The sequence below is a fragment of the Nymphaea colorata genome, chromosome 6, assembly GCF_008831285.2.
Source record: "Nymphaea colorata isolate Beijing-Zhang1983 chromosome 6, ASM883128v2, whole genome shotgun sequence".
In the NCBI taxonomy this organism is placed as follows: Eukaryota; Viridiplantae; Streptophyta; class Magnoliopsida; order Nymphaeales; family Nymphaeaceae; genus Nymphaea; species Nymphaea colorata.
In genome coordinates this window covers 6,152,752-6,166,799 of record NC_045143.1, presented here as the reverse complement: position 1 = coordinate 6,166,799, position 14,048 = coordinate 6,152,752, and the positions used below count along the sequence as shown (strand labels likewise).

Here is a 14,048-nt window from a genome sequence, read left to right as displayed (position 1 = left end):
TGAGAAAAAAGAAGTACAGCACTTGATGTAAGCCAAAATCTCCAACATAGCTTTTATACAAAGTAGTCCCTTCCCACGTACCCAGTATCACAAGCACTCTTTTTTTTTCTCACCGCGAATTGAGAGCTTCTGAAACCGCATTTTTTTGGCAGTCGCAGGGCAACGTGCCTGGTTACAAGGACGTCAAAGCGCCTTCCAAATGGCTGGAAAAGAGAGCTTTGTAGCCCTTCTTGGCAGGTCTATCCAGGGGATAAAAGAAGTGCTTCAGTTCTTGCTGGCAGTCCTGGACATGGTGAGAAAGAAGAAAAAATGAAAACGAAAACCTTGATCTCCATGGCAGTCGTGGGTGGAACCTGCATTCAAGATAAATGTCGTCATTGTATCAGTTTTTCCATGCCACCTTATTTTTGTTTTAAAGTTGAACAACTTAGAATAATAAAAATTTATACAACGTATACCACTATCCAATGAGCCTAACACAAAATGGTACTATACAATACAAATACGGCAACAAGAGGGCCATAGCATAGCTAGTTGGTTGGGTGGACGGTGCACCATCATTCTGTTCTTGTGGGTGTCCCTGAGAACCATAAACAGTTTGATTGTGACACCCTTTGGAAGGTATACCATACCCACTTAGAGAGCAAATGACAAGGAAAATTAAAAGAAAGAAAGATAAGTATGTATGGAGGGAGCGGTTTTAGTGACGGGAAACGCGAATGCAAAGCCGCAGATTTAACCGCTGCAGGTGCTTAGATAACAGGACAGGTCTAGGCCGGCTGGTTACAGTTCATCTCACAATGTGAGAGCCGCTATTTTGCTCCAGCCATTTCTCCAGCACACCAAGATATTGTCCTTCTGCACCATAAATGATATTGAAAAAACTGCATCACAAGCCACAATTGCCTGCCTGATAAATAGATGTATATATTATGTGTTTCTGTAGAGAAGAAAGAGTAGATCTGAGTCTGAGAGTGGCCGGCCAAGAAGGCAAAGATGGCAGTCATTGCTCAAGCTTGGTCATGGTGGTGGAGAGCAAGCAACGACCAAGATGCTACAGCCAGGTCAGTCCTTACCATTCTCATTCTCGTCTTGGTCCTCCTATGGCATGCTTTCAGGCCAAAGAAGCGGCTACCACCAGGCACAACAGCTTGGCCCCTGTTTGGAAACCTACTTGGCCTCAGGCCGAACCTACAAGAGCATTTCGCCCAACTCTCTCGCCGCTACGGACCAATCATACGGGTCAGATTAGGTTCAAAGCTGGCCGTGGTGGTGAGCTCGCCATCCATAGCCGAGGAGATACTCAAGGACCAGGATTTGGTGTTTGCAAACCGTGATGCACCGTTGGTTGCTAAGATTATAAGCTACAATGGCAGCGATGTCGCTTGGGGTCCCTATGGACCGGTATGGCGACTGCTCCGTAGAGTTTGTGTTAGGGAGTTGCTGAACTCGGTGAGCCTAAACATGCTTCATGAGGTGAGAAGGTCTGAAGTTCACCGGCTGTTGGCCGGAATCCGGGATAAGTCTGGAGCACCGGTGAACATAGGTGAGCAAGTGTCCGCCTGTGCGCTTGACACAGTAACTACCATGCTATGGGGAGGCAGTATTGTAGATGAAGAGGGCGGGGGGAAGGGCGCAGCAGAAATTAAGGGACTGGTAGGGGAGATAACTGAACTTTTGGGTGTACCAAACGTATCGGACTTTTTCCCAATCTTGGCATCCCTTGATCTTCAAGGGGTACAAAGGCAAATGAGAGATATTCGTGCCAAGTTCGATGGGATTTTCGAATCCATGATAAAGAAAAGGTCGGAGAAAAGGGAGAAGGGAAATGATTTCCTCGGCTTTCTTCTTAAGATGAAGGAAGAGGGTGATGTGAAAAAGCCACTAACCACCACCCAAATCAAAGGCATCCTTGCTGTAAGTAACATTTCCCCCTTTCCTTCTCTCAAATTTTCTGTTTGGATTCATGGAAGTCGATGCTTGGGAAGAAAATTCAGTTCCAATTCAAGCTTCTCGTTTTGTCTTGAAAGCAAGTCCACAAGTTCGACCACTTTAAATTTTTGTCTACATCTCGATCAAATTATCCTGCAGATATAATCTATTTTTCCGACCATTTTAGAATGATTTCTGGGGTAAACTTTTATATGTGTGTCAATTTTAATTGCTTTTTTTAATACGAATTATCAAATCAAACTGTCTGTTATCTTGGACCTTTCGGTTTCTTTAATATTTTAAAGTTGCTTCCGCTGAACCCAGCCAGCTTTTACGTACATGCCTGGAAATATGGAATGTAATGAAAATTTTGAAAACTAAATAACGCTTCGATTGAATTTTATATGCAAGCGTTGCAAGAGGAATGGTCATAGCGGTGAAATTGGCTGGAAACCTTGCACCACATAAAATATTTACAAGACTTTTTCTTTTCCAAACTTTGGGGATATTTTGAGACCATCTGTGTGGCTAGATTTAACAAGCAAAGGAAGACGACGACATATCAAACAGCAAGGTCGGTATCAGTCTGTGGGCAGCATATACCTATATGAACTGTAAGGAATAATTTTAACCATTGATTTTTTTAAAAATAGATTGTTGAGAGAAAATGAAGGGAAAAATTTGTTAATTAATATTAGATTACTAAATTGCTTGATTTTTTTTCTTGAGTTTCTCTCAGCCATCCATCATGGAAAGATCGATGACTAAGATGGTTGCTTACACGTCCAAGATGGTTGTTTACAGGGGCCACAACTATAAGCAGGGCAGAGTCAGAAAATTCTGATTAAGGAGTAGAGTTATAATATTCAAAAATTTTAAGGGCACCAATATTAAAAGATCACCTTATAATCTCAATATGCAAATACGCAATTTTTTGTTGGTCTGCGTAGACAATAGCCCATATGGTACCTACACCTTCCACCACCTCTGCCTACAGGTCTCGTGTCTACCAATTTACCTCTCTCTTTTATGCACGCAGACACACATATATCGTGAAGAAAACTGACAAAAAAGTTCATGAACAGAAAATGGAATACAAGAATTAAGTGTAGTATCCCCTGATCTGTTGCACCGCAGGATTTGGTTGTTGGAGGGACCGACACAACTTCAAACACCGTGGAATGGGCCATGACAGAGTTGCTAAAGAATCCAGAGGTCATGAGGAAGGCTCAGCAAGAGATTGAGCTGGTAGTTGGCAGGGACCAACATGTGGAGGAGTCGCACCTGACCAAGTTGCCCTACCTAGGTGCAGTCATCAAGGAAGTACTGCGCCTACACCCAACCCTGCCACTCCTTGTGCCACACAGCCCTAGCTCACCCAGCAAGGTGGCTGGGTTTGACATCCCAGTGGGCACAAGGGTCATGATCAATGTTTGGGCGATCCATAGGGACCCCAAGTACTGGGATCATCCATCAGTGTTCGACCCAGACCGGTTTCTCAGAAAGCCCGACTTAGACTTTAGTGGAAGAGATTTTCATTACTTCCCATTCGGTTCTGGCCGCCGGATATGTGTCGGCATCACCCTGGCAGAGAGGATGATGCTTCTTATTTTGGCTTCTCTCCTACATTCATTTGATTGGCATGTGGTAGGGGGAGAAAAGATTGACACAACTGAGAAATTTGGTATCGTGTTAAAGAAGGCCAATCCTTTATCTGCGATTCCCAGCCCAAGATCACAATGCCGCGAGCTTTGTATTTGAGGGTGTCTACAGATCCATTAGTACAGGCAGACAATAAGTGGGAAAGTTGCAATATATCTAGTCACTGCATGCTTTGTTGTATCAAGCAAATGTGAAATAATGTCGTGCCATGCATTACTGGATGCATAGGCCCATGCTGGATTATTGGAGTACAAATATCAATGTTGTAGTAATATTCTGTTTATCAAAATGTTTGTTGGAGGCACTAATTCAATAACTTTAATGTTTTAGGGGCACCTATATTTATAAACAATCATCTATCAAATTATTAATGTAAAATAAATATACTTTGTGAGAACTGCCATACCAGCCACCATGTGGCTCGGCTATTGTTTGCAGTGGAGCTAGCTCCTTTCACGTGGCGGCTTATAGAGAAATGGATTTGACGTAGAGTTGAGAAAGGTCAAAAGTTAAATGCTCCGCTACTGTTTGTAATGGATGCTTATTATGTTAGTTTGAATCTCTGATATCTTATTTTTGAATGTGTTGTTGATACACATGAATGTTCCTTATGTATGATGATCTTTTTTATATTGAATACATTTTTCTTGATTTATGTTTGTTTTTTTCTGTTTTTATGATTTTTTAATATTTTTTTGGATTTAAAAATAATTTTATGATATGCTACGTTACGTTTGCTATACGTTATGATAAGGCGTATAAGTCGGCCCGACCGATACATGTTATGCTACACCTTTTACAACATTGCTACTAATTGTATTAACATTTTTGTATTATTGCCTGAAGGGATGCTGCAATGGTCCTAAACCAAAAGGTGAGGTTACTCTCCTGGTTTTTCTTTTAAAGTTTGAACACAAACCTGGAACTGTTCTTCTTGCGATCCCTGTGAATGACATTCTATTTATCGTTGCTTTCCTTGGCAAATTTTTCATTTCACGTAAATTGCAGTAGTCAGAGTCCAATATGACTCATCTTTGCAATTCTTATTCTACTGCTGAGCGAGTTTTTATTCGTTTGACTGCTTTTGTATACCGAACTGTATACGAAAACCAATTTTTTGTTATTCTTTTAGTTAAGGCAAATAACTATTGTTATTTTAGCACCAGTAGACTTAGTGCATAAAGATCGTGTTTGAAAATTTGATTTTTTTTTTTGTGGATTATATATATATATATCCAACAGAAAATGCATGGGCTATGTATGACAAATCTGGACGGACGGATGAATTCAATAATTTATATATAACATACATAGCCCATGCATTTTCTGTTGGATAGATGCCCAGAGCATTTCCAATAGTGTGTTATATATAAATTGAAATTTATCGTGCTGGATGACTAAATATTTTGAAGTGTGGCTAAATACACCATAAGCTGCCCTTCGGATTTAAAAAAACAAAAAACTTAAATATCAACTTTAAAAATTTTAGTTTAACTTGTATAAAATGTGAAAAATTATATTTTGAAACTGTAGTTGGGTCCATGTGATGAAAAATTCTTTCCGTTACCCCAATCCGTGGCTGATGCTTCAGGTCGATGAGGCGCTTTGTTGAGATCTCCATGGCTGACGCTTCTACTTGTGAGGGGCTCTATCGGAGCCCTCTTTTTCTTAATGAACTTCATATGGCTACCCTCAAATGGGGTGTGTAGATGACACTCAAAAACTTAGTCTTCCTAAAACCTAGTCTTGTTAAAACTTGGTTTTTAAAACCTGGTTTGCTTGTTTGGATGAAAAAGGTGGGGGGTCAAGGTTTTTCATCACAATATCAAAACTCAGTTTTGTGAAAACTGGGTTTGCAGTTTTCATGTCATCCAACCACCACCAAAAACCAGGTGACAATCTTATTCAATTCAAGGTTCCTTTTTTTGATTTAGAAAAAAGTCCACAAGTTCGGCCTTTTTAATTTGTGGTCTACGTCTGAATGAAATTGATCCAGTAGGTGGAAAGGCGCGCAAATGAAAATCTTGAGTCTCATTATATTTTCTTTCAACTCGTTATTGAATCTCGCTGAAGCTATGTTTCCTACCCTTTTAGAACTTGTTCTGAGACAAGATTATATAAAATCAATTTAAAGCATTTATCTTGCCATTAAGATGGATTCTTAAATCACATGTCCATTTTCTCGGCCTGTCTTGTGCGTTTTAGCGTTTTCCGGAAGCTAAAGTGATGACAATGAATACAGCCAGCATTTACATGTCCAGAAATATGTGACGTAAGCAAAATTCATAAAAAACTGATGCATTCGATTGCATGTTAAATTTAAGGGTTTTAAAATCTATGGTCTTAGGCTGATGGCTTGTAAAATCTGACCTACCTACATGATTTTTCCAATTCCATAACAATCTTCAGATAACATAAGCTCATTTTGTTATGCCCCTAACCATGGCGAGCTGATTAACTATGGTTGAAAGTGATATGTATATTTAAAAGGATGGGTTTGTCCTAAAAGTTGAAAATCAACGATAGATTTGTCTATAATAAGGAGGGAACATCTCCGTCAATTGAATATTAGTTAATCATGTATTTGGCGAAGATTAAAAAAAAAAAGTTAGAAAAAAGAAGTACAGCAATTAATGTAAGCCAAAATCTCCAACATAGCTTTTATACAAAGTAATCCCTTCCCATGTACCCAGTATTAGAATCGTCACTGTATCAGTTTTTCCATATCACCTCACTGTATCAGTTTTTCCATATCACCTTATTTTTATTTTCAAGTTGAACAACTTAGCAACTTTAAAAAACTTCATGGGCCCATTAATGTCATTGCAGAAAAAACTTTATACAACGTATACCACCATCCAGTATGAGTCGGCACAAAATGGTACGACACAAAAGAAATAACGACAAGAGGACCAACTACATAGCTGGTTGGTTGGGAACTTGGGTGGATGGTGCACCATGGTTCGGTTCTTGTGGGTGTCCCTTAGAACAACCACAAACAGTTTGATTGTGACACCCTTTGGAAGGTATACAATTTAGAGAGCAAGTGACAAGGAAAATTAAAAGTCATGAAAGAAAAGTGTGTGGTCGATCGACCAAGGCGCCTTAGCGGGCCATATGTATGTATGGAGGGAGCGGTTTAGGTGACGCCAATGCGAAGCCAGCAGATTTAATGCTGCAGCTTTATATCACAAGGTGAGAGCCGCTATTTTGCTCCAGCCATTTCTCCAGCACACCAAGATATTGTCCTTCTGCACCATAAATGATATTGAAAAAACTGCATCACAAGCCACAATTATCTGCCTGATAAATACCACAATTATCTGCCTGATAGATAGATGTCTATATTATGTGTTTCTGTAGAGAAGAAAGAGTAGATCTGAGTCTGAGAGTGGCCGGCCAAGAAGGCAAAGATGGCAGTCATTGCTCAAGCTTGGTCATGGTGGTGGAGAGCAAGCAACGACCAAGATGCTACAGCCAGGTCAGTCCTTACCATTCTCATTGTGATCTTGGTCCTCCTATGGCATGCTTTCAGGCCAAAGAAGCGGCTACCACCAGGGCCACCAGCTTGGCCCCTGTTTGGAAACCTGCTTGGCCTCCCACGGAACCTACACGAGCATTTCACCCAACTCTCTCGCCACTACGGCCCAATGATAAGGGTCAGATTAGGTTCAAAGCTGGCCGTGGTGGTGAGCTCGCCATCCATAGCCGAGGAGATACTCAAGGACCAGGATTTGGTGTTTGCAAACCATGATACATCATTGGTTGCTAAGATTATAAGCGACAATGGCAACGATGTCGTTTGGGGTCCCTATGGACAGGCATGGCGACTGCTCCGTAGAGTTTGTGTTAGAGAGTTGTTGAACTCGGTGAGCCTAGACATGCTCTATGAGGTGAGAAGGTCTGAAGTCCGCCAGCTGTTGGCCGGAATCTGGGCTAAGTCTGGTGCACCGGTGAACATAAGTGAGCAAGTGTCCGCCTGTGCGCTTGATGCAACAGCTACGATGCTATGGGGCGGCAGTATTGTAGATGAAGAGGGTGGGGGGAAGGCCGCAGCAGAAATTAAGAGACTGATAGGGGAGATAACTGAACTTTTGGGTGTACCAAACGTATCGGATTTTTTCCCAATCTTGGCATCCCTTGATCTTCAAGGGGTACAAAGGCAAATGAGAGATATTCGTGCCAAGTTCGATGGGATTTTCGATTCCATGATAAAGAAAAGGTCGGAGAAAAGGGAGAAGGGAAATGATTTCCTCGGCTTTCTTCTTAAGATGAAGGAAGAGGGTGATGAGAAAACGCCACTAACCACCACCCAAATGAAAGGCATACTTATTGTAAGTAACATTTTCTCCTTTCCTTGTCTCTAATTTTGTGTTTGGATTCATAGAAGTCGATGGCTGGGAAGAAAATCCAGTTCCAATCCAAGCTTCTCGTTTTACTCTTGAAAGCAAATCTACAAGTTCGACCTTTCTAATTTTTGTCTACATCTCGATCAAATAGCCTAGTATGTATAAAGAAATTTTCCGAACTTTTTGAATGATTTATGGGGTAAAATTTTATATGAGTGTCAATTTTAACCTTTTAATTTCTTTTCAAATATGAATTATCAAATCAAACTGTCTGTTATCTTGGGCTTTTTGGCATTTTTAATATTTTAAAGTTGTTTCCGTTGAACCCAACCAGCTTTTACGTACATGTCTAGAAATATGCAATGTAATGAAAATTTTGAAAATGAACTAATGCATCGATTGAATTTTATATACAAGAGTTGCAAGATGTATGGTCATAGCAGTGAAATTGGCTGGAAATCTTCCACCACATAAAATATCACCATGACTTTTTCTTTTCCAAACTTTCGGGATATTTTTGAGCCCATCTGTGTGGCTAGCTTTAACAAGAAAAGGAAGACCAAGACATATCAAACAGAATGGTCGGTACCAGTCTGTGGGCAACACACACACACATATATGTATGAGACTTGTAAAGAATAATTCTAACGATTTTTTTTTAAATAAATGGTTGAGAGAAAATGAAGGAAAAAATTTGTTAATTAATATTGATTAAGGGTAGTATCCCTTGATCTGTTGCACCGCAGGATTTGGTTGTTGGAGGGACCGACACGACTTCAAACACAGTGGCATGGGCCATGACAGAGTTGCTAAAGAATCCAGAGGTCATGAGGAAGGCTCAGCAAGAGATTGAGCTGGTAGTTGGCAGGGACCAACATGTGGAGGAGTCGCACCTGACCAAGTTGCCCTACCTAGGTGCAGTCATCAAGGAAGTACTGCGCCTACACCCAACCCTGCCACTCCTTGTGCCACACAGCCCTAGCTCACCCAGCAAGGTGGCTGGGTTTGACATCCCAGTGGGCACAAGGGTCATGATCAATGTTTGGGCGATCCATAGGGACCCCAAGTACTGGGATCATCCATCAGTGTTCGACCCAGACCGGTTTCTCAGAAAGCCCGACTTAGACTTTAGTGGAAGAGATTTTCATTACTTCCCATTCGGTTCTGGCCGCCGGATATGTGTCGGCATCACCCTGGCAGAGAGGATGATTTTTCTTATTTTGGCTTCTCTCCTACATTCATTTGATTGGCATGTGGTAGGGGGAGAAAAGATTGACACAACTGAGAAATTTGGTATCGTGTTAAAGCAGGCCAATCCTTTATCTGCGATTCCCAGCCCTAGATCACACTGCCGCGAGCTTTGTATTTGAGCGTGTCTACAGATCCATTAGTACAGGCAGACAATAAGTGGGAAAGTTGCAATATATCTAGTTACTGCATGCTTTGTTGTATCATGCAACTGTGAAATAATGTTGTGCCATGCATTACTGGATGCATAAGCCCATGCTGGATTATTGGAGTACAAATATCAATGTTGTAGTAATATTCTGTTTATCTGCAGACACTAGCGGAACCTGAAATTTTGGTCGTTGGAGGCACTAATTCAATAACTTTAATGTTTTACCGGTACCTATATATATAAACAATCAAATATATCAAATTATTAATGTAAAATGAATAAAGTTTTGTGAGGCTGCCAAACCAGCCACCATGTGGCTCTGCTACTCTTTGCAAGGACGTCACATACAGAGAAATGGATTTGAGGTAAGTGCTCAATGGTCATGATGTTTCAAACAAACATGATGTGATCATTTCCAGCATTTGATTGTGAAATTTAATGTTCCCAATCACATATATATTTCCTGGAACAAAAATATGGTTCTGTTATGTTACTCACTGAATATCATATCATAATGACAACACTAACAACTTGAACTGGCCTCAAATTGATATGGCATCAAGAGTTTGAAACTCACTGAAGGTGAGGAACGTAGGTGAGTACGGGGTCGTTTGGTAGGAAGAATACATGAGATTGTCTGAAAAATTTAGAGCAGCTTCATGACATAGTATGACTTTTCTTTCATGAACCTGCCCCAATATTTGGAGTAAGTTCATTGGGCACTCCTTGATTATCCATGCTGCCAGACGAACCATAGAGATATAAATATAAAAGTATTAGCGATGAAACAACCAGAAACTTTGGAGGAGTGAAAGCGACATAAAAGGAGTAGGTATTCAGGCCTCGGCTGATTGGCCATGGTTCATCAACTTCATCTCGAGGTCCCCATTATAGATCAGTGTGTGGTCGATGCACCACAGCGCCTTAGCGAGCGATGTATCGGAATGGTATGACATGTCAAGGGCCGACTGGTCGCCTTTCATCTCCTTCTGCACCACAAATGATATTGAAAAGTGGCCAAGTTATGTATTTCATTGGGCCTTGTCGCCAAAAATAGTTGCCTAGATGTAATATATAATGTATTTTAGCAAAGACGGAAGAACAGATTTGAGTCTGAGAGTGGCCAAGAAGGCAAAGATGGAGTCATTGCTCAAGCTTGGTCATGGTGGTGGAGAGCAAGCAACGACCAAGATGCTACAGCCAGGTCAGTCCTTACCATTCTCATTGTCGTCTTGGTCCTCCTATGGCATGCTTTCAGGCCAAAGAAACGGCTACCACCAGGCCCACCAGCTTGGCCCCTGTTTGGAAACCTACATGGCCTCCCACCGAACCTACACGAGCATTTCACCCAACTCTTGCGCCGCTACGGCCCAATGATAAGGGTCAGATTAGGTTTCCAAGCTGGCCTTGGTGGTGAGCTCGCCATCCATAGCCGAGGAGGTACTCAAGGACCAGGATTTGGTGTTTGCAAACCGTGATGCACCGTTGGTTGCTAAGATTATAAGCTACAATGGCAACGATGTCGTTTGGGGTCCGTATGGACAGGCATGGCGACTGCTCCGTAGAGTTTGTGTTAGAGAGTTGCTGAACTCGGTGAGCCTTGACATGCTCTATGAGGTGAGAAGGTCTGAAGTTCGCCGGCTGTTGGCCAGAATCTGGGCTAAGTCTGGAGCACCGGTGAACATAGGTGATGTGCGCTTGATGCAACAACTACCATGCTATGGGGAGGCAGTATTGTAGATGAAGAGGGCGTGGGGAAGGCCGCAGCAGAAATTAAGACACTGATAGGGAAAACAACTGAACTTTTGGTTGTACCAAGCGTATCAGACTTTTTCCAAATCTTGGCACCCCTTGATCTTCAAGGGAAACAAACGCAAGTGAGAGATTCATGTCGAGTTTGATGGGATTTTTGATTCCATGATAAAGAAGAAGTTGGAGAAAGGGGACAAGGGAAATGATTTTCTCGGCTTTCTTCTTAAGATGAAGGAGAAGAAGGTAATGAGAAAACACCACTAACCACCATCCAAATCAAAGGCACACTTATTGTAAGTAACCCGTTCTCCTTTCCTTCTCTCAATTTTTTGTTGGGATTCTTGGAAATCGATGCGTGGGATGAAAATCCGGTTCCAATTCAAGCTTTCTTTTCCAAACTTTCTGGATATTTTTGAGCCATCTGTGTGGCTAGATTTAACAAGAAAAAGAAGACAGAAAACATATCAAACAACATGGTCGGTTTCATATATGTGGACAACATCTTTTATATATATATATATAAGCTTTCTTTTCCAAACTTTCTGGATATTTTTGAGCCATCTGTGTGGCTAGATTTAACAAGAAAAGGAAGACAGAAAACATATCAAACAACATGGTCGGTTTCATATATGTGGACAACGTCTTATATATATATATATATATGTATAGGTGCAACGCCCATAACAAGAGAAATAAAAAGCTGATTAATTAATATTAGATGACTCAATTGTTTTATTTATTTTTTCTTGTTTTTCTCTCAACTGATAGTATGATTCTTTATGGATTTCACATCTATGGACGGGAAAAAACCAGAAAATTCTCATGAAAGAGTTCAGTTAAAATTTAAAATTTTTAATGGATAAAAAACAAACATTTTTTTTGGCCTGTGCAGAAATTGCCCATACTGACTACATATTCCTTCGCCTTGTTGCCTTACCTAGAGGACTCGTATCTACCAATTTCTCTTTGTTTTCTATGCACCCTTGTACACGCACACACACACACACATATAGTGAAGAAAACTAATAAAAAGTTCCATGAACAAAAATGAAATACAGTGATCTCTTGCACCACAGAATCTGGTTATTGGAGGGACCGACACGACTTCAAACACAGTGGAATGGGCCATGATAGAGTTACTGAAGAACCCAAAGGTCATGAGGAGGGCTCAGCACGAGATTGAGCTGGTAGTTGGCAGGGACCAACATGTGGAGGAGTCGCACCTGGCCAAGTTGCCCTACCTAGGTGCAGTCATCAAGGAAGTACTGCGCCTACACCCAATCTTGCCACTCCTTGTGCCACGCAGCCCTAGCTTTCCCAGCAAGGTGGCTGGGTTCGACATCCCTGTGGGCACAAGCGTCATGTTCACTGTTTGGGCGATCCATAGGGACCCCAAGTATTGGGATAATCCGTCAGTGTTCGACCCGGAGCGGTTTCTAAGGTAGCCGGATTTGGACTTCAGCGGAAGGGATTTTCGTTATATTCCGTTCGGCTCCGGCCGACGGATATGTGTCAGCACCGACATAGCGGAGAGGATGGTTGCTCTTATCTTGGCTTCTGTTATACATTCATTCGATTGACATGTGGTAGAAGGAGAGAAGATTGACACAGATGAGAAATTTGGCATCGTGTTAAAGAAGGCCAATCCTCTATCTGCCATTCCCAGCTCAACATCACTCAATCCCGAGCTCTGTATCTGAAGATGTCCACAGATCCATTACTATAGGCAGACAGTAAGAGAAGAAGTTGCAATGCATCGTAATGCCACTATGAAAAACCCTCTGTGAGGTGATTATTTCCTGCATTTGATTGTTAGATATATGAATCATGTCCACAACCACATACATATTTCCTTGAACAAAAATATGGTGTTTTTATGTTACCCTGTGAATATGGTATGAAAATGACAATAGTAATCTTGAAATGTTCTCAACTTGATATGGCATTAGGAGTTTGAAACCCAGAGGAACATAGGTGAGCGCTAGAAATATATTGAAAACCGTAATTAAAAATTTTCACCCCATAGAGTACTGAAGCTTGTTATATACGCCGGCCCCATGCATGAATTTTCATGCACTATTTTGTAACGACAAAAATGTTCATGAATCATGATTAATACAAAAAGAAATTTTTTATAGGGATGAGAAAAGAAACTTGAAAAAGAAGATTTAAGGATTCGGTTGTCAGTTGATATATGCATATCTTTATGACTAATATACAATTGTAAGTGGTAACAAAGTGTCTTCGTTTATTTTTTTGTTTCGCTCATAGCATCATCTCATTATCTCATAAATATTTATTATCTCATAAACATTATCTCATACTTATGTTTAGCATTATCTCACACATCAGTCCATTTTCTCATTATTTCATGAACCTTTTTCTCATTATTTCATGAACCTTTGGTATCTCGTACACATTATCTCATACCTATTTGTTATGTCATATCTATTTATTATTTCATACATATTTGTTATCTCATACACCTGTTATTTCATGCACATGAAGATGCAATGGTTGAACATAAAAATAAATATCTATTTTGATAACAGGGTCCACATCTAGCATACACATGTTATATACAACATATAGAACTCGGTCTCATAAACCACTAGTGATAATTCGACAAGAAACATTGAAGGAGTAAAAGAAATGAAAAGGGGATTGGTCTTACATAAATCACTGTGACAGACCTCAGCCAATTGGCCATGGTTTATCTCAGTGGTGGAGGTAGGATTTTTTTATTTAAGAGCACTCAAGTCACCAGCCTATGTTTGGTGTGGACACCTTATTTAATTTTTGAATCATTATAGTGTAATTCTAAGTGCTTATTTTTTTTTATTGCCAGCCCCATGTATCTCCACCAGTATTCATGGTCGGGCTCTCATTTTTTTGTATTCATTTCTCCCGCACATCAAGATAATATTTTGAACAATAAACTATATATTTATCAA

At 40.6% G+C, this 14,048-nt stretch overlaps 2 protein-coding genes across 2 annotated transcripts; both read left to right on the top strand.

Annotated features, from left to right (window-relative positions):
- Positions 1–359: 359 nt before the first annotated feature.
- LOC116255593 (flavonoid 3'-monooxygenase CYP75B3-like) lies at positions 360–3,883 on the top strand. Its single transcript, XM_031631465.1, has 2 exons — positions 360–1,917; positions 3,070–3,883. Exons 1-2 carry the CDS (start codon positions 997–999, stop codon positions 3,691–3,693), a joined length of 1,545 nt encoding a protein of 514 aa, XP_031487325.1. The 5' UTR covers positions 360–996; the 3' UTR covers positions 3,694–3,883.
- Positions 3,884–6,807: 2,924 nt separating this feature from the next.
- LOC116255656 (flavonoid 3'-monooxygenase CYP75B137-like) lies at positions 6,808–9,507 on the top strand. The gene is made up of 2 exons (XM_031631546.2): positions 6,808–7,928; positions 8,690–9,507. The coding sequence occupies exons 1-2, from the start codon at positions 7,008–7,010 to the stop codon at positions 9,311–9,313; spliced, it is 1,545 nt and encodes a 514-aa protein (XP_031487406.1). The 5' UTR covers positions 6,808–7,007; the 3' UTR covers positions 9,314–9,507.
- Positions 9,508–14,048: the final 4,541 nt, after the last annotated feature.